Raw genomic sequence first — 26,407 nt, 5'->3', positions numbered from 1 at the left:
CTTCCAAACAGAAGGTAGGGAGTTTGATCCCCATCTCCTCAAGCCTATATGCTAATGTATTTCTCGACACTTAAGACACTTAAACCCCAATTGGATGAATGACATTTGATAGAAAAAGCCCTGTATCAAGCTGTGCTAAATATGTACAACTACAGTATAAAGCACTTTTATCATCAAGACTATAAAAGCACTACATAAATTGACCGTTTCACGATTCAAGATTCAAGAGGTTTATTGTTCAGTTAAGACAGACGTCACACTGCACAATGAAATTCTTACTTTGCACATCTCCCTGGTCACAAAAAAATAAGTAAAAATTAAATAAAAATATATATATAACTTAACAGTGTCATTGAACCATTTACCAAAGTTCAGATTAATGATTTATTGTTGTAAGAAGAGAAAGTATATGGGATATTTTGTTTTCTGAGAACATATTATTTGCAGATGTCTGGTCTTTATTTGTGTGGGTTTATAAGCACCATAGAAAACACTTCGCTAAACATTTTTCTGATGAACATTTTCTGGGCAGCCTCTTACATGTGGTGACTGTGGTGCTAGGAGAGCCAGATTAAAAAAAAAAAAAAAACACTTGTGATTTGCTTTGGCTGACAGTGACAAATGGCATAGTTTGCCGTTTGTCTATTTGTACTCGAAATAAACCTTCAAACCTCTCATATTGCCATGAACAACTATTAGTAAGTGCTTTGTTAACATCAGAAAAAGTTTCCTCTTAGCTCAGGTGCTGAGTTTGCCAGTTTGCCAAAGAGGTGGACACTTTATTAGTGTACTGTAACTGTTTAGTTTAGTTGGCCATAATGTCATCCCTTTGCAGACAAACACACACACACACTGGTTTGTGCAGCTAGTGTACTTTATTTGGACGGCCTGAACTAAGTGTTGTCCCTAACTTTAACCATAACCTGCTAATGCCTATAACCATAACCATAATCTGACCACAATTCAGTTAGAGCAAAAACGTAACCAGTTCCGGAGAAATTAGCCTCTACCTCATGAGGACCAGGTTTTGGTGTCGATGAGGAATACAAATCCTGGCAATGTCTGTGTTAATGGCAAAAAAGATCTTAGAGACTTACGAAATAAAAGTACACCCCAAATGAGGATGTGTATAGGACAAACTTTCCATCGCTGCTTTTTAGACTTTAAGGTGAAGTAAGTAGTTTGTTTATAGTAACATCTAGAGGAGAGGCTGAAATTTACAACAACAAACTGCTCCTCTGCTCACCCCCTCCTTTCCCTGAGCGCTACGGTATCCTCAGCCGGTCAAATGTCGTCCTTGTCGTGTTTCTCCGTGTCAGCAGATGAGGTTCTAGTATTTATTCAGACAACGAGAGGGAGGGGGAGATGGCGAGGATGAGGACGAGGACAAGGGACAGCTCTTCGTGGCCGCGGTAGAGCTGTCAGAAGCCGGCGAGGTAGAGGGCGAGCTACCGCGGCCGTAGCAAACGAAGCGGAGAGAGTGGAGGCGGGACTTTCGCTACAAGTAAAGCGACGCTTGACTTGTTCTCTCGCGTTTGTCCTTACAGGCTCCGGTAGAAACATGGCGTCTCGCTGCTAACAGTGGCGATGCAACCGCGGCCCGTGACCATGTTATTTTACATGACTTTTTGAAACACTACGAAAATTAAACAAAAACTATTATACAGTGACTAGACAATGCAGGAGCACATAATATGTATAAAAAAGTGGATTTTGGGTTATATAAACCCATGAATACTACACAGTGGCAACCATTTATAAGACACAGTTTGTAATATTTGAGCAGCTTTCACTTGTGATTTTTCTGTTGAAACATGAATTGTATTGTTGGATGTTACAGGCTCTTCAGATATAGGAAATGGGAAAGTCATTGATGCCAACAACTTGGATAACGGAGTGTAATTCTAATCTACTTCCTGTTGTCTTGTGCTTTCTTCCTGTTTATTTCTTATCTTCACAACCTCTCCTTTCACCTCGCCTTACTCACACACTGTGGTACATTCTGGAGATGTGTCATCTTCTGCTTGCTCTTCCCCTCCTCCCTTCTCCTCCTCTCACTGCTCTCAACCTGTTGCTGATTCAGCCTATTGTCATAGAGCATGTATGGGAGTTGCAGGCTCTGGTTTGGATGCATTATAATGCTGCAGGCAGTGAACAGAGGTGTACAAATCCAACATTAAGCTCAGTCGGGGTTAGCATTCTAAAAGACCCCCTTGATTCTGGATGAAAATGCATAACTATATCTTCTTGAATTTAATGAAATGTGCATTATGACTTACTCCAATGTCCCTCTCTCTTTTTATGTTGCAGGCGACATACCTCATTGCCTATTGAAGTCTCAGAGATCCCTCTAAACCTAATTGCCCCTCCATGTAGAAGAAGTTACCCCTGTCGCAAATGGAAGTCAGCATCTTCTGGGTAAATCAAAGGGTTTTTCTTGTTCTTATTGCATTCACCTTTTCTCCATTGGATCACAGTTATCATCCATCGTTTCCTGACAATTATCTTTCCTGCTGCCACTTTATTCTATTTATCAGTCCTGTGTTTGGTCTTTTCATTCCTCATGCTGGTGCTGTTGAGTGTTTTTTTTTTTTTTGTCAGTCCTTTCCTCTTGCTCATGATGACTTCCACCCTCTACTGCGCACCAGCTGGTAGGTGGCCTCCTCCTCTTCCAAATCCAATTAGATGGAAAATGAACAACCCAACCCATTACAGCCACAGAAGCAAAGGCAGAGGCACAGTAGGGGAACCAACTGATTTCTGGAATATAGCAGGCGTAACAGACCCCTGTGATGTCACTTCTCTTTCCTCCACTTCCTCCATCATTCAGCATTACTTTGCAAGTGATGGAATAGATGAAGGATATCCTTGGAAGTGAGTGACAAAATGTTCTGGACCGCTACAACTTTGTAGATTATATTGCAAGTAGCATATTTGTACAAAGCATCTCTCAGCAGCACACACAGTGCAGCACAGTAATGGTCTGTCTGCTCGGCTATCCTTGTGGTCCCTCTCGACGAGGATGCTTTTCCTTGGAGTTCATTACAGCTTCTCAGTGAGGCCCTGAAAGCTGCTCTGCAAATGAGGAGAGATGGGAAGGGATGCAAACCCTGAGAGTGTTGAGCAGTGGGACATAAGCTTCAAAAGCTTTGTAGCAATTTCAAAGGGTTTTTATTCTTGATGCTGTATCTATTGAGTATCCAGTGCAGCGCTTCATTCAGATAAGATTTTAAAGGCAAGTTTGTGGGGAGCAAAACAGATGCACTACAAACAACTCATTCTATAGGACTTTTACCTGAGAGGGATGCAGATAGTGAAGGTCCTAATTAGTTGTGTGTGTGCTCACCAGATGGGGATGGAGATAAAGAGAGTGTTAAGAATCAAATCTAAACCCATGTGATTATGGTAAGGTCTTGAGCTAAATTAGGTGGTGTTTGCTACCAAACATGGAAAAACTGTTTGCAAATCAGTTACAATTGTCCAGGGAGTTGTGTTCTGAGTGACATGTGGTTCAAGCACTTACAATAGGACGAGGTAGGTGTGTAGACTGATTGTTAAAGCCCTGAGAGGCAGAGAGGAAGTGACACCATGGTGCAAGTAGTTAGTGAGCCACTAATTGCTGCTGTACAAGGACTCAAATTAGAAGCCAAACATACAGTAGATGATGGGTTGTTTTAGTGTAAAAATGAATAATTAAAAGAATATGAAGATAACAAGGACAATAAAATACATCAAGGTTGATAAAGATTGTGTGTGAAAAAGCTATGGAATAGCTACTTCACAGACTTAATGCTGCTGACTGTGTTCATTAGTGGGTTTTTTTCCAGGTCAAGAATTAAATTTGAATCTCGAATATGAACAACGTCTGGTCGTGTTTAGAAACCGTGTCTTGCAGATCACCCATCTCTATATGGAATGTGATGGAGTCTGTATGTGAGTGTAAAGTGTCTGGATAGCTTGTTATTTGCACAGGTGTGCCTCTCCTCAGTAATGTTTGCCAGAGCGGTCCCTCAGATAAACCAGGCTCTGTTGGAGAGCATATTGCCCGGCTGGAAAAGAAGAGTCATTTGTGTTTGGAGGAAAAAGAAAAACCTCCATAACTCTGCAGAAATTCCAACTGCATATGGAGAAGACAGTGTTATCTGCTTTTCTGTTTAATCTGGTGTTGTTTAATTTGTATATTTTTTTAATAAAACCACAGTGAGGCATTAAAAGTCTTCCAGCATACAATGATATTGTGGATGTCTTCATCCTTTCTATTTGTTGATATAATCTCTGCCCAGTGTTCTGAGGTGCAGGTTACTTCCAGTCTGTGCTTCATTGGATGTGTGGATGTGATTCACAAAAACAGCTAGTGATCTGTGTAAATGGCTTTTCTCTAAACCACAACATCAGGTTCATCTTCTCTTCTCCTGACTGCACTCTCCATAAGTGTTTTGTTGTTGTTGTTGATGATGAAACCAATGTGATTAGCTGTATCTCTGTGGTTTAATTGATACCCTATCTACAATGGTGCACAGCGTTGGGTTGGAGATCCTGGAAAAACTGTTCCACAGGCTACATTTAGAATTCAAAATTCCAAGCTCCTTTCTGCAGACTTCCCTCCAAATCTACGCCTCCAGATCACAGGAACGCACAATTCTTGTTCATGAAGAGCGTTGGTTTCACACGGATTCATGAGCACTTTGTCGGTAACTTTCGGTACTTTCGGTACTTTCCGGTGATGCTAACAATTATTTTCAACGACATAAAGTTAACCTACTAGTCTAGTAGAAACAGAGCAACCATGTCATCACTTTGCAGCCCTTTCTGCACTTTTGGTTGTCGCCACTGTTCAAATGCAGAACTGATGTTCACTCTGGTCGTGGATAACTCTGCATCAGCCATTTTCTTGGACGTATCTTTTTCAAAAACAATCTTTTGTTTGCTACCAACACCTGTTGTTGGCACCTTTTCTGCCACAACGTTGCTGCAACTGTCCCGTTTATTTTATTTTTTTTAGCAAGCCTAGCATAAGCTCTGACATGGTCTTCTGAGCATGCACAATGAGTACACAAAGAGGGGTACGTGCATGTGGGGAGGAGAGGTCAGATGGCAGTTTGATTGATGCTTCATGTGCTTTTACAGGCCTGACCGTTCCACACGTGACTGACAATTGTCATTTGTGTGACAATGTATTAATTAATGGAATGAAGAGGATTTTAGGCAATACAGTAAAAAAATGTTCCAGAAAATGAACCCTACCTTTAAATGCATCCTCAATTTTGTTTTGTATGGACCACATTTTCTGACCCAAAATTACATTATTATTTATGTCTATAGAGGAGCATATCATGTTTTAATGGCTTGGGGTGCTTTAGACAGACGTAAGGAAATTAGGGTGATGAGAACCATTTCCTGGTTCTAATTTCTGGTGTATTTCACAAAATCTCGAGTTAGGTTTAGGTGTCTAGTTAGGGCAAGAAAAAGATCAGGAATTTTCCTCATAGCATCACACTGTGTCATAGCATTAAGGATAACAACACATCGGTGCCCATAACAACATAAAAGTCACTCTCTTCTGTCCTGATGAGCCTCCTTTTGCACGACCGGTTTTTATAGATTTTGTACTTGATGTGTTGTAAATACCTAATTGTAATTGAACAATTTGTTACTCGCAGTAGATTGTGTGTCAAAGAGGGTAGAATTGGGCATATGGGAATATGTCAATGTCCTTTAAAGAAATAGAAAATATGACATGCACATTCAGTAAAAAGCCATTTAGAAGGTTGCTGAATCAATAAGAAAGGGTTGTGTCACTGATGAATACACAATTAATTTTTTTCTCATTGTTAAAATCTTATTTGATGTTACAGCAGCGTGCATTGATTCACTCAGCTTTTATCGACTATTTTTTACTTAACACTGTCTTATAATTGTGACGGTATAGCCCAGGAGGCCCAGGTCTGAACAGGACCGTTGGACTGTGTCCTCAAGGCGTGATTTGGACACTGCTCTTCTTGTCCTGCAGATTTGCTTTCCATGTGTTTTTGTTAAGCAGATGCATCTGAACATTTCTGTCGCTGAGTCTCGGTCTTCTTAGTTTAGAAAACAAGAGGTGTTCATGTGTACTTGTGTCTCTCTTTGCTCTTGAAAGCTCAGCTTGTTTAATGCAGTGTGACCTCCTCTGGTGTTGCCAACACACCATCCTCAAAGTAATAATATTGTTGTTTCAGTCATGACATTAGTGGAGAAATTAAATTGGGTGTTTGTTTTGAATGTGTGTGTGAATAGTAATTAGGTTTTTATTGTTACAGTTAAGTCAACGTTGCTTGAATTTGTGCATATTTATTTTTGCTGTGGTGTGGCCCTCTGTTATTATGTCCTTATAACTGCTGGGGCTGCAACACTAATGGATTAATCAATTAATAATCACTTACTAAATTAATTGTCAACTGTGTTGATTGAACATGAGTTCTCTGATGTTTCACTTTCTTGAATGTGATTTCTTTCCGTTGCTCCATATAACAGATAAATAATTTAAACTGAATAATTTGAGAACCTCATCATTTCAAGGTTTAGGAAACAGCAATTAACATTTTTTTTGACATTTTATGGATCGAACAACTCATTTATTCATTTTGAAAAAAAAATAGTTTTGGCGATTTATGAAAATAATTGTTAGTTGCAGCCCAACATATCTGCATATTATGAAACCGGGTGTCATTTATGAGATCGTTAAATACACATAAAGGGTTTGGTTTGGGTGTTGGCTGAGCAACCCTTTGGATTAATATGATCTGTTTTCTATGACCTTTTATCTGTTTAAGCCTAAAGGACAACAGAGGCTATACAATCTTTAAGTGTGCTGTTGGTTTTGGACTTTAGCAGGATGAAGAAAGCAACGCTTTTCTCTGTTTGTAGAAATGAAATTTGCATTCAGTCCACCGCCTGACCGCCTGATGCAACAAAATATTAATTCTCCCCGCTGACGTTGGTGTTATTTTGTGCTGAGATGCATAGTGAGTGGCTGATAAACATATACCATGGATCCGGAAGGAAGTGTAGCTCTCTGCAAATATGTGTCATGTTGTGGGGAACAAAATCTGTTTACACAGTCACTTCCTTATGGGGAAAGAAAAAGAAGTCCCCATAATGTAAATTACTACATATTTAAGGTGAAGATATGTTTTAAAGTTAAAGGTGCCATATATAAGAATGTGGCCAAAAACGGTTACTACATTCAAATTCAAAATACCGAGGTCTTTTAGGTTTCGTTTTCTGACGTAACTGGCAACCTTTAGTTGCTCGGCAGCTGAGACTCTACTGACTGCAATGATTGGTAGACGGCGGTAGGTGGCGCCACATGCCAAAACATGATTTCAAAACATAAACATGATTTGCAGTCTGCAAAATATTTTTTTTAATAATTAAAATATTTTGGCTGTACTGTTGTTGTTGGTGAGTTCAGTTTGTTATATGAACATTATTCCTGAGTCTCTGTGACATATTAGGAGGGTTTTATGGCCAGTTGCTTTAGATTTATTACATAATGCACCTTTAAGCCCAGGTTAGGTTTAGGTTAATGTCAGGGTTAGGATTAGGCCAGTAGAACTTTTGGTTAAGGTTAAACTAAGTCTCCAGGAAATTAATGTAAGTCAGAAGTTATGGATGTCAGTGTGTGTGTGTGTGTGTGAGATTAGCATGCAGGCTGTGTTAGGGCCAAGTTAGCTTCACACCACACAGTTAATTGTGCCTTCATTTCATCTGATAGTGTCTGGCTGAGTGCTGTATCCGTTCCTCCGCCAGTGATGACCTAATAATGTAAAACATGTCAGTGGCTTATTATGTTCCATCAGCTGTATCTCCTGGAACATATTGCTCTTGCACAATTAATGGGAAATGTTCCATTTGCTCATTTGTGTGCAAATGGTTTCATACAATATCTGCATTGCTGAAGTGATTGATAATTATCTGAGGCAACCTGGATAGATTGAAGTTGAATCTGTGGTGTTTCTGTAGCCCTAACCAGGTGCTTTATGTGCCTAAATGTAACCACAGGTTACTCTCTGTGCCTAAACTGAAACGCATTAATAGCCAGGAAGTGATCAACATTACCACAAAATAATAAGAAATGTTTCCTCACATTTATCTGGTATTTGTGTAACTGTATCATGGCATCATGTGATCCTCGAGACTGAGTTTTACCATATTTGTACAACAGCAACCCTCATCTCGGTAATAAAGAAGTTAACAAGAAAACATGTCCTGACAATCTCGTGAAACTTTTCACAATTAACGGTACGACATGGAAATTAAGTCAGTTTGTTTCCTGTAATCAAAATCATGTTCAATTCGCTGCATAAGGCTGTGGCTGAAAAAGGCTGTGGGAGAAAAAGAAAAAAAAAGCTGCATATTGTTTCCTTGTGTCTGAGTGATTGCGATTGTGACGCAGCACTGTATGGGATTGATAAATGCCAACAATGCCTGACATTGGAGCTGTGGGAATATTTTTAGATTTCCGTGAATGCTCTGCTCAACTTACATTCATTTGCACACAAGCAGGCGGAAAATACTTTGTCCTTCAGCAGAGTGGGTGGACTTTATTGAATGCATCTTTACTGCAATGAATGCTGATTATCTAATGTGTGTTTTGTTTCCCGCAGTTACTTTGTTATTTACTTCATACACTGCTCATGTGGATGAGATAAAATCACGTTTATTATTCTGCACAGTGGGGAAATGACAATGGAGGTACTTTGAAGGAACAGTTTACTGAGCAAAGATATGAAAACTATACTTAAAGGTGCATTATGTAATAAATCTAAAGCAACTGGCCATAAAATCCTCCTTATGTCACAGAGACTCAGGAATAATGTTCATATAACAAACTGAACTCACCAACAACAACAGTGCAGCCAAAATATTTGCATTAAAAAAATATATTTTGCAGACTGCAAATCATGTTTATGTTTTGAAATCATGTTTTGGCATGTGGCGCCACCTACCGCTGTCTACCAATCATTGCAGTCAGTAGAGTCTCAGCTGCCGAGCAACCACGGGTTGCCAGTTACGTCAGAAAACGAAACCTAAAAGACCTCGGTATTTTGAATTTGAATGTAGTAATCGTTTTTGGCCACATTCTTACATATGGCACCTTTAAGCCTGCTTATAAAACCAGTTAATACACCTATACTCTTTTGAGATTCCGTATTTTTTTTTTTTTTTTTTTTTTTACCTATAGAGTTTGACAGAGGTCAGATATAATTTTGGCCACTGTGTGTTCAGTGGACGCCCACTGGTTAGGGTTGGGGTTTGGGCATTTGAGCACATTAATCTTCTTAACTAGGTTGTGAAGAGCAGGACTGTGTTCACAGTCACCTTGATTTGCTCAGAGCTGGAGGTTGTGTTGATTCCACAGAGCACAAGTTGTTAGGAAATAAACAACTCTTAAAAATATCATAAGCCCATTTCTACTTCATAGTATAATACAATCATAGCTTTACTGACACTGCTAAAGAGTGATATAAATCACACCATCCTTGTACCAGTTTAATATCAAATTGCAAATGCAGAGATAAAGTAAAAGACAACAGATTTTGCATCCCCAAGTTCATCAAAACAGTTTTCTCTGTTGAGTAATGACAGGATTAATCTCCCTCTGCAGAGATTATAAATGTTTGTGATGGCTTAAAGCAGTCAGGTTTGAGCCGGCCAAAGATGTAGTCCTGCTTTTAGTCTGCTGTGATTGTGGATCACTAGACCTTGACTTGTCACTGACTGATGGACTGTGTTGTGTACTATTTGTGTTCTCTAGGACTTCAAGTTACACATGCACTTTATATGTATCTAGAACCAATACATGTCTATATCTTATTATATTACCTGTAATAACCCGCTTTAATTATTGCTTAGTGTCATTTAGAATAAAACAAAATAAGTAGCTGAACTAGATTATTGCTTTATAAGAAAACCAAATTATCATCCTTCATTTCTACTTATTGTTATTTTAGTCTCAGGTCCTTGTCTGTTAATTTCTTCCACCTCTCCCAAACCTCTAGTCCCTTGTTTGCGTCGGGGCTTGTTGATGAATGAGTACCAGAGACCAAGTGGACTAGTGCTCCTTCCCTTGGGCTAAAGTTGTCCATGATTGGAGGCAGACAGGAGAGGAGTGCTAATTCATCACTGTTAACGGCTGGGGTAATAGGGCCACGCGAGTGGCCGGGCTATCACAGACCTGCTGCCTCCAAAAGGCAGTTAATTAACTTTCCATCAGCTGCGAGTGAATGCATGAGTATGTGTGAGCTCAGCCTACAGAGCATGGATATGTGAGGTCCAGTCGTCTGCCCTGCTGGGAAGGAGACGAAGCTTACTGGCAGGAACCACACTGAGGGTTTCTGGAGGACATACTGTCACTTTTTCACTGCAGAGCTGGATCCACACAGATAAATGCCAAGATTATTTGCATAATGGATCGTTCAGCTTCCCTCTGTGCATGCTTTGGGGGCTCTGAAATATTAAAGTTTTGTTGAGAATTAAAGTACTGTCATCCTCTTTGAGTTGCAACCAAACTACACGACAAACCAGCCACTCAGGTTTTGACTACGCATGGTAAGCCAACCTGAGCAGTGTGTTTTTACTCAAGCACCAGCCCTTTCTTTGTTAATGCGTTCATTTTTCCACATTTAAATGTAAATGTATTTTCCAGATCAGTTCTGATGGCTACTAATGCAAGCTCTTCTTCATACTTACCTGTTACTAGATAAAATCAGAATGCACTTAGACATCCACAATCAAACTTTTATCACATTTACACAGTGGTTTGAATCAACATTTACTAACCAACAAAGAATTAGTCAGTTGATGCCTGTTCTGATTTGCCAAATTACATCATAAAAATAATAAAAAAGGTGGTTCATCTGTTCCATCCAGTCAAATATGTTTTACTTATCAATAAACTTTGTTGAGCACTTGTTCTGGAGGTAATACAATATCTGAAATAGACGTTTTCAAAGGAATAAAACATTAAGTGCTTCATTCAGATCAGCCTCATTCCACTACAAGGTCCTGAAAACGCCATTATCACTGACAATTATGACACTTTTGGCTGCTCCCTCTTTGGGGGTCGCCACGGTGGATAATCTGCATATTTGATTTGCCAGAGATTTATACACCGGATGCCCTTCCTGACATAAACCTCCCATTTATCTGGACTTGGAACCGCTACAAGGAGTACACTGGATGTGGCCCTCAGTGGCTAGGGGTCAATTTAGAGTGTCCAATTAACAAAGAGCAATGGGGATTGGGCACTGAAACCATTAAGTCACAAGCCAAGTTCCCCCTCCAAAGGGGCTCCCCTGCTATCAGAAAAGTATTAAAAATATGGTGGCAGGTACACCTCAGAGAGACATGGCTGCTGCCATTCTAACACTTTCTTGCCCAAAAATATCAAAGGTATGATAGGTATGGTTTCACTCTGGATGAAGAACTTGTGATTTTATTATCCGATTAGTCGACTAATCATTCCGATAATCTATAACCACTTCAGTTAGTATCAAAACTAAAAAAAAAAGATGCTTAGTTTGTCCATTGTGGGCTTTTGTAAAAACATGGTCCAAAATGGCAGCCTCTCCAGCGCTGACGAAGCTCATTCTGGGTTAATGAAAAACAACAATTTATAAAGTCAGGTGATTGCATCTTAAGTGAAACTAAATAATACAATAGAATATTTAAGTCTAATTATTTTATCTGGCCTTATCTTTATGTCTTCTTTTTATTACCAAACTTGTATACTTTGGACATTTAAGTAACCATGGCAGTGGAAATCGAAAAACCTACCTCCAAACTATCAAACAATAATGCAGAAATATGGTTCAAAGATGAAAAGGTCATAATCCACAGGGCTTTTTTTTTTGGGGTTAACTCTGTATTTTGATAGCTTTTATACAGTTTTTACAAGATCACAGAGAGAAAATAAGAGAACTGTTAAGCCTCAATTGTTGAAAATTATTGTTTTGACAGAATTTGACATCGACTTTTAAGTGGCTTTCCTGATACTACTGCACAGTATTGCTGTGCAGTTTGTAACTGCTCCTATTAAAAATTACAAATCACTTGCAGGTCACCTTTACCTGGCATATAATTGTTTAAAATGTGGTACACTTGCTGTTTCTCAAATTGGTGCACGAGACTGAATAGAAACCGTTTATAATGCATTGTTGCGAGTGGACGTCGCCACCTTTTCAATCAGACTTTTGAGGAAACACAGCAAAGCTCTTTTGAGTCCACGTAACTTGCTGTGCAGATCCTGCATGGGTTAGAGCACCTTGTAGTATAATACTGATAACGTTTGTTAAGTCTGTAAACATATTTAAAGCTTGTTTGATATATCAAGTTGCATATTTTCTTAATCTTGGATTCTAGATAATTACTGAGCCCCTGTTGTCGTGTTTTGTACACTCACCCTGCATAGTGTAGTATTGTGACAAAGTCCCAGTTTAAATCTTATTCCCATATATGCATCATGTCTGCTTTACAGTGAATAGCTTTTTTGATAGTCCTCAGTGAGATGAAAGTGGTTGGTGAGATGAGGTTATGAGTGTTTTTCCTCCTTTGCAGTGGCTCTCATGACTGCACACGATGTAGTGAGTTCAGTATATTCAAGACAAGGGACAAAACAGATACTTTTAATCATACACTGTATATCGTAGGTTTTCTTTTAAATTGTATATGTCTAAGGAAAGTGTTGAAATACTCATCATATAGGTCTCATTCTTACCCTCTGTCATTATGCCCTTGTGCATCCTCAGCATTTATACTTGCCTTGTGATATTGTAGTGCTGTATAATATATAACTATATTATAGTTAATAGCATTTAGCATTTACTGTTGAAAAGTCAGGCAAACGAATAACTATATAGTGGATTACACAGCAACTTGGACAAACGTAAGACAACCACACGACAAAGGCAGGAAGCTGGACACAAAAGCAGTCACATTAGGTCAGATGTGTCACAGTAAAAGAAAATAAAGAGCTAGAGCAAATATACATGTTTAAACAGTCTCTTAAATAATCAGTATTTTCCACTTCATTTGTGATAAACAGTACTGTGGAAAAGTTCCAGGCACCAACAGCTCTGTTGTTTTTTCTGTCTGTCAAATTCTGTGATCATTGGAATTTGGGAATGAAGTGATGCGACTTAAAGCTGGTCTTATATATTAGTGAGCTGTCAATGAGTTTAACTCATGCAACATGTGTATGTAATGCTCAAGCATTATGTCTTGAATAAACCTGGCATAATTGATGCTTTTTTTACAGCAGATATTTCTTTAAATGAAATAGTAGGACAAACACAGGATTTACCAGTAACATTAATTAAGGTTCCACTCCAGTATTAACAGAGCTGTGTTATTGTTCAGGTGTAAGGGTAGATCACACTAAATACAACAACAACAACAACAACAAAAAATTGCATACATATTTTCTGGATGTGTTCCAGTAAAGTGAAATAGAAATAATAATCCCTACAGTTTCAATAGGGTTCTTGCACAGTCGTGCTCGAACCCTAATTATCCTCTATTGCCGTTATAGCATTGCTAAAACAACAAATCTAATGGTGGCCTAAGACCTCAGCACAATACTGTGATCCTCTTGGTCTAGTTTGGTTTAGTTTTCAGCATTGAAGTGGACAACATCCATCCCGACATTTTCCCTAAACCAGATGACACAGAATCTGTTTCATATCAAAATAGCCATATGAAATCAAACTCTGCAATGTGTTGCTTCCTAGACTTTTAACAAGTGCCCAGCTGGTGTAACTGATACAATATGCTCACCACCCACATTGAATTTGTTGCAGCCCATTTTCTTGTGCTCACACGAAATGACTAAAGCAACTGCTTTCCCAACTTAATATTGAAATTTGCACACGTTAGGTTTTCATCTCTAAAACTGACCAAGGAAGTGATCACTAACTGTGGGTATTATTTGGCGAACATGTGTTCTGGTCTGTGTCCTGCTCTCATTTCTTTTTGTACTTGAGTATAATAGAAAAAGCAATTTTCTTTTTGCCCTTTGAAACTTCAATTCATTCACAGTCCTTTCTGTAACTGCAGAAGCCCGATTTCACCACTATTATGAATGCAGCCTTGCATTGATATGCCGTGAAAAGAAAAAGATGGTAATTCATCCCATAAACTCTTTTCTAACAAAGTGATGACCTGGAGGCTGAAAAAAAGTTAAAACTTTTCTCCCTGACAATAAGAGCAACTAAGAGGATCCATTCTACCACATATATATATGTGTGTGTGTGTGTGTGTGTGTGTGTGTGTGTGTGTGTATACATAGTAATTAATATCCTATGTTTTTCTTTGCAATCATTATTTTCCAAGTTGGTTTATAGAGCTGCCCTCAGCAGCATTCCAAGGACTGCAACTTTTAATTTCTTTAGCTGTCTGGAAGCAGTTTGTAATGGGAGATCAGGGGCCATCTGGGATGTCTGAGGATGATATGTAATCCCAGGCTATTCACTTACACAGTGTCAGCACAGTTTCCAGAAAACAACAACAAAGTGGATTTTTCTGCAGGCAAAGTGTGTTGTTTTGTTAATTTGAAAGCCACAAATTGTCCGAGGTGCACAGGTGTAGGTATAGACGTGGATGCACAGATCACAAGTTCTCACTCGCGTTCCATCTCATACAAAAAGCTTCTTCACTTCTGGATCTGACGTGCCTGAAAGAGCCTCTTAGATGAGGTGAAACATCTTCAACTTTACTCAAGGATGTCAAACTGAAGACGAGTTATTTTTGCAACTAGAGGATTCGCAACCCGATGGCCATTCAATAAAATACAGGTTTCAAACACTTCTGCATTGCCTTCAATCTCTGAACCAGGAGACTTCATCCAATGTTATATACAGTCACCATTTCCAGTTTTTTTTCTTTTCTCCTAATTCTTTATTCTGATGCTTGATTTGAATTTCATTGTTTTTCAACATGTCTAAATGCCTAAAAGCACTGAACCGCTGTGGTTGACCAATTAGATAATTATGTTGACAAGCAGTCCATTTGCATTTAATAAAGTGTCTGGTGAGTATCCATTGGATTACATTGGATCTCTTACTCCACCTAATGTCTCCCTTCCCATAAACATCCCGTGAGGTTGAATTAGCTGAATATCAAATGAAACTAAACTATCTTGCACATTTGTAAAGTAAATGAATGCTATTTCACGCATAAGACTGACCCTATTTTTGTAATTGTTTCCACTGTGGCATCACAGGTGCCGGCATCAGCAGGATGAATTTGAGACATTCATTAAGGCACGACATGTTGTGTTTCTACATCAATAAATCATTAACATGTTAATTTGCGATCATTAGTTTAATTACTGTAAACAAACAAGACTATTGCCTCCAATACATGCTTTTGTGCCACTGGGATGAGTTTTATTTGCTGGATACTTTTTATATTTTTTATTTTATTTTCACAGACACTCATCAACCTCTTTTTTTTCTCCACTGAATAGATTCCACTTCCTGTTAGTGAATCCTTTGCTGTTTGTAATGAGATCATGAGATGAAATATCTGTTAATGGCCAGAGGGGAAACTAATTTATTTTGCCCATGCACAGTGACAAACAACTAACACTAGTCAGACAGGTCACAGTAGACAGTGGTGCATTTAAGCTGCACAGATAAATAAAAACATACATTAACATAGTTTATTAGGATATTACACTCTCTCTCTCTCACACAAGCACTTGCTAGTTGACCTATAATTAGTGTTTATACAGCAGGTATATCATTTTTATGGTTAGATTACACTGAAGTCTGTGCTGTTGGTATTCATCTAGGCAAAAACTGTTAAAGGAGTCATATTATACCCTATTTCTCCAAGTTAAACTAGTTCCCTGGTGTCCTAATGAACATGTCTGTGACATGCTTTGGCCAAAATACCATAAGGATGAAGCACCACAGCAGTTCAATCAGGCAATGCAGGGCCAAGCGTTAGTAGTATCTCTTAAAAAAAACAAAACTTAAGGGAGAAGAAATGACATCAGCCACAGAGGCTACTGGGAGCTAACAGCAATTAGCATTTGGCGTGTTTTATGGACAAAGCGGAGCTCCGCAAGACAACAATTCCAGGAATTTAGCACATTGTGACGTCCCAATGAGCGCAGAAGGCAACATCGCATGTTTTATCTCCTGTACTTAGACTGAGGAGGACCAAAAAAACACGAGTGAGTGATATTTTTCACAATTTGCTGACTGATAGGACCTCCAGAGTCCCAAATATAAGGATTTAAATGATTAAAAAGTTGATTTTGCATAATATGTCCCCTTTAATAGTTTAAATATTCTATAGTTTAATTGTGTATGAATGAATGTACTATTTCCATGATGTGGAAAGCCACTGTTGCTACTGTTGTTGAGTTAAAAGGCTGTGGAAGAACTCTACTGCTTCTGGCTAAAGGCAATGATTAATGTATAGGGAAATTGCTAATCCCTAACTCAGGCTCTCAGACATTTTCGAACCCGGGCAAAGCTTAAAAACTATGTTCAACTGCGTCCTGAGGCATTTGTACTTGATATGTAGCTCTTCTGAAGGCAAAATTAAGGACATATTCATAGCAAAAGTGAAGAATATAGGCACTATGTAAACAGTATGAATCAAAGGTGAAAGCATAAAGCTGTATTCCTCATGGCCTGCAGCCTCCACGGTGCAAGGACCCAGATTACACACAAGACAAATACTAAGGAACTTTCTCAATCAGATAATGTGTATTCTGGGTGCATACTGCCCTGTGGTCTTTGGGATCAGATTGAGTATCTTGAAATACATATTACTGCTTTGCTACACACACACACACACACACCAACCCACAGAGTTAGCAGTTGAGCCATCAAAGCCTTGAAGAGAACAGAAGTAATGACATTAGACTGCAATTTCAATTACCCATAGGGTTCTATGCAGATCACCATGTTACCTCAAATTACACACATGTGCTAAATATTGCATTTCTGTTAGACATCATAGTATTGTGTACACAGAGCCCACAAGTGTCCATTAAATGCAGGGAAGTCTAATCTTCTAGTGACACATTTCCAATGCTCCACAATTGTTGGTATGAGGGAAGTTTGGTTTACTAAACAGGAAGTCCTCAGGGAAAAGCATTGTTACCCTTTCTATTGACACAGCTGCTTGAAGGCTCTGCTAGGTGTCATGTCATCCTAAGAAATGTTCACCTCCAGTCTGCAAAGAGCCGACCTATAGGGAGACGATAGGCAGATAGATTTGTTAAAAGTAATCAGGCTAAGACTTGAATTAGACTGTCCAAATGAATGGAAGTCAGTGCAGTGACCTGTAAAGAACTGTAGTGCTACGCTGTGTGTGTTTGTTTCTGTCCATCAATGGAATACTGGATGTTAGTATGGAAGCATTGTCGACTAATAAGGATAGCTCAGTTGGTTCAGCCGGGCCCATTGCAGCAACCTGGGATATTTTTGCACATTCTATCTAATAAAGTCAGCATGTCTCAAATGAAGGCCTAGTTGTAGGCCTTTAAAAGACGTATAGTTGTAGCAAACACCCAGTTTTAAATTAAACCACTGTAGAGAAGTGTTTAAAATAAAATAACAGAAACCTTACCTGCTTCTAAAGTGGGATTGGGACAAACTTTTTTGTGTCCGATACGAACTTGTGTTCGATATTATTATTATTATTGATGATGATGATGATGATGATTATTGATTGATACTTTTTTGCATTTTAGTCATAGTGTGCATAATAAACCATGCTAGTATTGGATTTTACATACCCTTACATAACCCTAACCATCTGTCCACTATCCGATCCAGGGATTTTCACCAGTATTGGACCGATACCCATCCCTACTTCTAAATTAGTCATCTTTTTGTTCAGGTATCAGAGTTGTTGTGTTTTTTCCCAAATACAACTTTGATTACTGCCTTTGGAGCAGCCAAAGCAAACAGCAGACATGAAGATAGATCAATATGGATATGTGCATCTGATAATTCAGGGTTAATGGCATTATGGATGATGCTCCTCTGTCTGCCCTTTTAAACAAAAGGTCAGCCTCCTCCCATTAAAACACTTACTTATGTGCTCGTCTGGCTGCAGCGGTGTGCCATGCAGCGCTGTACTGAGGCCACATCAACACAAAGCTCCTCTCTATGTGACACTTGTATTTCGGCGTCATAGAGCTTGATCATATCCATGCGGGTGCTGTTGTTGTCTGCATTGTGTTTGTTGTGGAAACATTTGTATTCTATTAATCTGATCAGGATGTAAAAGCTTGAGTATCAAATGGATTGTTGAAGTGCAGTTTATTGCTTTGCAAAGAGAGAGTCAAGCTGAGCAACGCCTCACAGGCAGGTCAAAATGGCTCTGAGGCACAGAGAAAAGTTACACAGTTTTTATAGCCAGTTGTCACGTCATTAGCTTATCTGTGCAGCATACAAAGAGAAGCCTGCAGAAGGAGAAATGTAGCCTTGGGCCTTGAAGCAACAGGAAGATTCTCAAATATGGAGTAAATCATTTTATTGTGGGAATTAATTAGTTTGGTGTGAATGTTTAACCTAAGAGTGAGCTAAACTGTGCATGTATTAGGTTAAAGCTGAACAAATGTTTAGAGTCAAAGGGTAACAAGTGTTTAGTCATATGTTGTAACTAAGCAACACAAGCCTATATGGTGAAACAAGCACTATAAGGAATAAGTGTTTCCATTACAGTGTTGAAATAATTAATGATGGATGTTTCAGAGGGAGAGAAGTATTTTGCTGATACAGCCTCCCGACCACGCGCCCATATAGATATAGCATGCACACATACACACGTCCTGCTGATGGGAAAACTCTGGGGTTCAGTGCGAGCTTCCCTCTAATGACAAAGGCTTGTGTTGCAGTGTGAAGGACTGTTATTTTCTGACAGGGGAGCAATTTAACACATCACGGCACATTGTGAATTAAAGTGAGGCAGCCAATTTCTCTTTCTTTCTCTGAACAAGACTCTGCATAGGAAATGTGACATTAGACCCACACACTGCCAAAATGACCTTTTCCACAAGTCGAAATGACTTGATCCACCTCTGTCATTGTGCATAATGTTGCCTTCTGGGTTTTGAAATAGTACTTTTTGATTATACAAATCTGTACTCTGTCCTTTCTGTACTTTTTGGCTGTCACTTTCCTTTCAGCACTCTGGTTTCTTCACCGTCCCCTACTGTATCTCACAATGTGAAAAAGAACTGAGCGTGAATGGATTTACTCCAAACCCTGTCCCAAAATGAATGTGTGTCTCGTAGTCTCGTAGTTTGGTCACTGTGGAAAAACTCTAAATCTCTCTAACTCTATAAACTCCATAATCTCTTTGTGCTGTAAATCAAGGTGTCATTTTTCTGTGAAACCCATGTTCTGGTGGCAAAGACTTTTAAGGATCAATATCCAAGCAATGTAATTACATTTTGCAATGGTCGTGCATAGCTTTAATAGCACAATGACAAGGTTAAGCCAGACAAGTAGCTTTTGTTATTATTTCTATTCTTACAATATTTTATTCTTCTTTTCGTCTTTTTTTTTTCCCAAAGTAGCTTGACATCTCTTTTTCATGACTGATACAGATACTGATATCACCCCCTTTGAGTATCACTCACATTCTGGTCACAAGATGTTGGTGGCTGATGTTTCACTCAACAATCTGTGCTCAATGAACCATTTATTTGACGTTTAGATAGATAGATAGATAGATAGATAGATAGTTTATTTCAAACATGTTCAACATATTCAATGACGACACATTTACATTTACGTCTCATCTCATGTTTGAAAAGAAGTAGGCAGAAGTATCAACTTATATGTACCTACCCCATTCCTATTAAACCCAACTCAATTTATAGACTTTATAAATGAGATTGAAACATGCATACTTTTTAAAGTTGTCCTGGCACCCTACATTTTTAAATTCAGTTTCCCTCTTTGGTTTTATTAAATGATATCCCCCTTGTCTCTCTGGAAACAACAAAAGTAAGTTATTTCTTACATTGAACATTATTTGCTCTGTTTTAAACGCCGATGCCTTGTGCCAGCTTCCCTCAAACATATTTAATGTGTGGTTTCCATCAGATTTAGGATTTTGGGGATGGTATTTGGATTTCACATTTTAATTTTACCAATACCCAGTGCAGGGATTTGACCAGTATCGGATCGATACGGAATATTGTATTGGCTCTTTTTTTTTCTTATAATGTTTCTGTGCAGCTGCAGCTGTTTCGTTTTATTCCTTCTTTGTCTCCAAGTCCTCTAAGGGTTTGTACGGTTGAAAGTTGTGTAATTGAAAACAAACAAGCACAAGTAATGTACAGTCACAGCAGATCAACATGATGGCTGGGTGTGACCCAGCCTTTTATAAGAGTCAGAGGGTGAAGAGACAGTGTGTTCCTTTTTGGCTATGCGTATTAGTGAAAGATAGCAGATGTCAGACTGCTGAAAAGTGACTGGGAGGAGGAAGCCAGCACATCAGTCAGTACCAGTCAGGTGGAGCCTTTTTTTTTTCCTGTTTAGCCCTGAAGACAGAGGACATCACTGTCTGGTACCATCGGATAATGTTCCTGCAAGAGTTACCACTCTGTTGTTTTCTTGTGATGGCCTTTACACATGCTTAAATTAATGAGGCTCTATCTGAATTACATTATTCTTTATGGAGCCACTAAACAGTGCTTATTAAAACAACACTTTGTTACCCCCATCGAAAGAAGTGGGCATTTCACAGGAAGGATGGAGTGAACAAGTGTGTTTTATGTTTTGGCCACAGGGCTAATATCTTTATAATTGGTGTTAAGCAGCTGCTTGGGCTTTACATACTGATATGCTGTTGCTGCAGCAGTCGGCAGTCCACCCACCACCCAATCACAGGAGGCGTTTTAAAGCAACATCCCAGTGTGGTGTCTCTACCCCATATCTGTGTTATATAGTGTCGCTCTAACTCAAATGTGTCTCCCAGTGCCTTGGGGGGAGGAGAGAAGGGGCCGCGCTGAGCTGTAATTGATAGATTGATGATTCAAAACCTCTGGAGCCGCGGGGAAACCACCATTACCCCACCACACGCACACGTAGTACGCATACACAGCCATATATATACAGACAGTGAGATGCTGACTTGGTGTATTGTAGTTTGACTTCAGTTAAGTCACTGTGTTCCATATTGTTTGGTTGATTTAGTTGTTTTTTTTGTCCCCCTGTTATCATTGTAGTTGTGTGTGCATGTGCACATTGATCAGTGCCACTGCAACCACTCTGGAGGTTAGTTCATGCCAGAGGGGCTAGTGGCCTGGCACGGCATCAGTCAGATTATCCGATGCAGCGTTAATCAGCTAATGTGTTGCATCACATGTTGTACGCTGCGCTCACTGACCACAGGCCTCTCACTGTAGTCATGCTTTACCTTCCAGCGGTTTGCATTATTGGTCACTGACTCCAAAGTTGGCTCTCATATTCATTTGGAGGTGATTATATTTTGGTGGTCAAATGTTTTCATCACTGTGACGGCCTGTAACCATACACCAAAGTCACAATTTGGTTTGTATCATGATTTTCGACCCACGATTATTGTTAAAAAAAAATAATCTCCTCCACACTGAGTTAACAGACTTACAGTTACACGCGCTATTTCTTTAAAGCGGACCTAGACCGGAAGTTCAAATTAACGCTTTTTTTAGTGTGTATCTGCGTCATTACCTTGTATAAGAAGCCCTGAATGTTCGAAACAAACAGCCACTACTGAGAACGCTGTGTTGTATTGTAATCTCGGGCTCAGCGATATCTATGAAAAAACCCGGTCCGGTTAACAGCGGTTCTCCAGAACAGCCGATCGTCCTGCTCCGGGCACTAGTCCGGGCACATCCGGTTGCGTACATTGAACCGCAGAAGAAGAATAACGTCCGTTGTGGAGGTGTTTCACGAGCGACAGTGTCTTCTGACTCTGGGTCAGACTCCGGGTCAAAGTCATAAAAGGGACTGCGGCGGGGAGTCGTGAAGAAGCTATTTTTAAACATTGTTAAAACAATGTTTTGATAATGAGTAGCAATGCATACACTATTCCAGAGGGAGGAGCTGCGCTTCTGAGAGCAGGTGTGCTGAATATGTCACTTCCAGGTACTGGCCAATCACAAGACAGTTTGGGAAGCCTCTTCGCTGGCTGGCCAATCACAACACAGTCTGTCTTCTGGGTGTGAGAGTTGAGTCTGAAATATCGCGGCTGGGGAACAGCGTCAGAAAAGAGGATTTCTATCGGCTCGTTTACAGTAACTAGGAGGTTTTTGACCATAAAAACAAGTTAATGTTTGTAAGTAGACCTCCATAACTAACATGTGCAACAGGACCACTCTATGTGAGCTTTAACAAAAGAGAAATAAACACAACTAAACTCCATCGTGGAGATGATTTACGCATAGGAGGCAAACTTTCTGTCTGTGCCATAAACCACAAATGAAACTTCTTCTTCAGAAACACCATCATGTCCACATTGTCTGGTGAGAGGCTTGCTCTCTGTTCTCACTCTCCCCAGTGTCCCGAGTGTCCTCTGTAGGAAAAACCTCTCACTGGGAACAGATGTAGCTACAAGGGCTCGAACACACTGAGCAAATACTTGAACCTCCCTTTCTCGACCGCTGCAAACGTAGACTGCGGCGGTTTGAGTTTCTTCCGTGTCCCACTTAACTACGCAGGATGGTGTCGTTGAACGTGCATCGACATGTTGCCCGACACTTGGAGAGACACTTACAGCAAAAGGGTGTCGGTTTTGTCGACAACAAGATTGCCATATCTATTTTCTACCAGGTAGCCAAAATGCTCCCATACTGCTGACTTAAATAAAGCGGAGTCCATAGTAATTTCAGTGTAATTAGCCTCGTTTCCTACTCTGCACAAATTGTTGAACTAGCGGTCGCCAAACTTGTTGTTTGAAATGTTTGCAAGCGCCGATAGCTCAATAGGGCTGTATCTGGATTGGAAGGACAAACTCTGGGAGTTGGAACGTGCATGTCGTGAATCTGCCTTTTCCTACCATGCCACAGGGTTAGAGAGTCACGATTTCAGTTTCAATATGTATATCATTACAGGCTTACATTTTAAGCATTGCAGATGTGATATGTCAAGACATCCATCAGGAAATCCTTTCAAATTGGACTTGAAATATATTTGAATGAACAATTGTATTTCTTCCTGTCAGTGCACAGTGGCGCACACTGCACACACTGCCGTCAAGCACATATCCATAATTGTAGTCATCAGGCACACTTCAGGTGGCCAATGCCCATTTTTATGCATGTGTTTGAGGCAAATAATTTGAAGATGCTGCCATCAGATAGCGATAATGCTAACCATCCGTCCTGTGAACAATGCTGATAAACGGCCGCTCGACTAAGGGTGAAGATGGTGTATTCTTCCTAATCAAACTGTCAGTGTGGAAGTTGCTGCATAAACATTTTCATTTTCTCTTCCAGCCAGCGGCAGACTTTGTTGTGCAGTATCGGGGGCAAATCTAACTGCCGTATACAATATGCAATGGACAGCTTTTCATTCCCTCTTTATCAATATGTAGGCATTGCTTGTGTGTGGAGGGCAGCATAGTAATGAGGCTACAGGCCACAGCAAGGTCACGGTAAATAAAGCAGGCACTGGATGCCTCTTGTGCTTTGGAGCCAAGGTCTGACCTCTATTTAGCTTATTTTCTCTCATTTGATGATGTAAGGATGTGTTCTTTTGACTCAAATGCAAATTTCATATTTCACTGGCCCAGCAAGGCAAAACAAACTTGATTTTGAAGCTGGCATAATGGTTTTAAAGTGACTGTTGCTATTTGATAATTGCCTCCATTTGGGGATTTCTCAAAAGTCAAATAATTGTTCCACAAGCTGACACATGGTCCGGTGAAAGCAATATCCACATAAACTTGATTCCGCGTCATTCAGAGTGAAGGCCGATCCATTCTCATCCCTCTTCATTTGGGATGACGTGTTCAGAAACTCACAGGCTACATTTGCTGCCCATGGTTATTCTTTGAAGGAAAAAAATATCCAAGCAAGTTATGGCATTATATTATTCAGCTTCTTTTTGAAAAGGTTTTTGTAGTGTTATAAAAATCTAGTATGACTTATTTCTTACAAAGGCACTTTACTTGATGGGGAGCATGAATCCTTGGCTCTTTAAGTCTGAACAATTTGTTTTTGGTGGTGGTTGTACTCCATTGTTTGGTCTGCTGTCTACTTTCATTGATTCTGTTGTTTTTCACCTTATTTCTAAGGAGTAAGATCTGGGGGCCATGAGCCCTCTGACTTCGTTTTACCAATCATGTTTGAGCAGGCTGGTTTTTTTTGTGTGCAGGTCAACAATCTGAGTGGAGAGAAATGTGTTGACTGCATCAGCTTGGTAATTCATGCCTGTTAATAGAGATTAGACACTTAGAAAACAAACAGATTCAGATGTGACACTTTGTCTTACATTGCTTGTTCAACTGTAAACAAAGTATGGGTAGGGCTGGGTAATAATTTAATAGAAATAAACATTGTAATACAATTTGTTCTTCACTATCAATGCAACAAAGTATTTCATATATTTTGATATAATATTTATGCATTGTGCAAACACAGTTCAAGATGAAACGCATAATTAAATGTGTATTCTACGTTCACTCAGGAGCAAAACTCTTCTTCATCACATTTTGTTTATTGCTAATTCATTTGAAGTGAGACTTTGTGTTGTGATAATGCTTTTGACCATATTGCCAACATGGGATATACTTGAGTACACTATAGAAAATTAAAGTCTTATATCCAGTGTCTAACTGTACTTAAGTCTGTGGGCAAACACCTACAACAAACGTCCAGGTGACCTGGAGGATATTAATGCATATGTTCATGACCTTAAAAGCTGAAATAGACGGCCTTTTGGCTCAAATTAAAAGTGATCGCATAGTGGTGATAGAAAAAATGACAGCATCCATTATTGATTCCCCATAAGCCTTTGCTCTCACTATGGTATATGGTATATTCTCTTTACTACTGTGCTGCTCGAAGCTGCTACAAGCACCACGCATTCAAGTATTTCAGTTACCTGTGGGTTGGTGTGTTGCATGGTGGTAATGAAAATGCCAAAGTTGATGTAAGTAAGAGAAGGTGGCATAAAAACATATATACGTCTCTGGTTGCGCTCTGTCAATTTTACATTGCGACAGTGTCTGAAAATGTTTAAAGGCTGTAAATCAGTGCACGGGCTTTAAAGAAGCAGCTCTGCAGTGTTACAACAATGTCGCAATTCCCACATTTGTGTCCGAGAGATAAATATCCTAATTTACTCTGCAGCGAGAGGTCCTTGCAGAGGTTGATCTCAGCTGTTAAACCACCAGTGCTTTTTTTCCTGGAGAATAGGACCACACACTAGCTCTGATACGGTATTGTTGGAAAAGACAATAGCACCATCGGCTACATCCGGCTGCACCTGTACTTTAATTCCCATATGGTTACATATTGTTCTACTATGTTTGTCTGTGTTTCACTCATTTATGAAAGAGCCTAATCTGCTGAAGAACATCTGCAGCAAAATGAAAAAAACAAAAAAACAGTAGTAGCATTTTAACAGCGAAATGTTTTGACAAAGCGTCATGTTAGCAAGTCTTTAAATGCAACCTTGACTGACACAATCAAGTTCACTCAAACCATTCATTTGGGCAATAATGTGAAATTGCATCAACTTTTTTTCCCAAATCCATACAAAGACTGTACCGAATGCCTCAGTCAGTAGTGCTAAGAGTGATTCAAAACTCCCATCACCACCCTTTATGGGATACTTGATCAACTGTAGCCATGGTTACAGACTAGGAGTGTTTAAGGCGTTTTAAAAGCTCAAAGATGGTGAGTGAAAGTAAAGTTGAGTAAAAAACAGTGAGATAATGATGAAAGTCTGCACATCTGAAAGGCGACTTGTCAAACTCTTCAAAATAGTATTGGATGTTACAGGAGCAGTTGTATAAATAGTCTGTAACTAAATTGTTGTATACGCATATCATCATTTATACAGTGAATTTGGTCGCTATGGTTTTTCATGCTTAATTTTCATTGCATCCCCATATATATTTAAAAAAAATGCAAGCAGTGTGGGACAACGGAAACTGTGCATACACTGAGCTTTAATTCTACTTCAAAGGACTGAAGGCAGGGAATGTAGTGATGGATGTGTAAAGTGCACAGAGTCATTTATACAGCGACAGCAGGAAGCCGATCCACTCGCTACAACCAAAAAAATTAGACTGCAGTGTAGCTCAAATTTCATTAGCACATGTATAATCCTGCTTTGGATTTCAAAATGAGTTAAAATGTCCGTGTGACTGTAAGATGTTGTCAGCCTGTGCAACAGTA

General features: G+C 39.4%; 1 protein-coding gene across 1 annotated transcript in view; it reads left to right on the top strand.

Annotated features, from left to right (window-relative positions):
• Nucleotides 1-26,407, top strand: part of iqsec1b (IQ motif and Sec7 domain ArfGEF 1b) — a gene marked incomplete at both ends in the record, with an annotated part of 184,485 nt that overhangs the window by 60,511 nt on the left and 97,567 nt on the right. Inside the window, one exon of the mRNA XM_083892436.1 lies at nucleotides 2,311-2,418. Coding sequence (XP_083748562.1) covers nucleotides 2,311-2,418 — 108 coding nt within the window. The remainder of the gene's footprint in view (nucleotides 1-2,310; nucleotides 2,419-26,407) is intronic.

The sequence above is a fragment of the Microchirus variegatus genome, assembly GCF_963457635.1.
Source record: "Microchirus variegatus genome assembly, chromosome: 7".
In the NCBI taxonomy this organism is placed as follows: domain Eukaryota; kingdom Metazoa; phylum Chordata; class Actinopteri; order Pleuronectiformes; family Soleidae; genus Microchirus; species Microchirus variegatus.
Note: the sequence above shows the minus strand (reverse complement) of the source record. Positions and strands in the feature narration are given on the sequence as shown.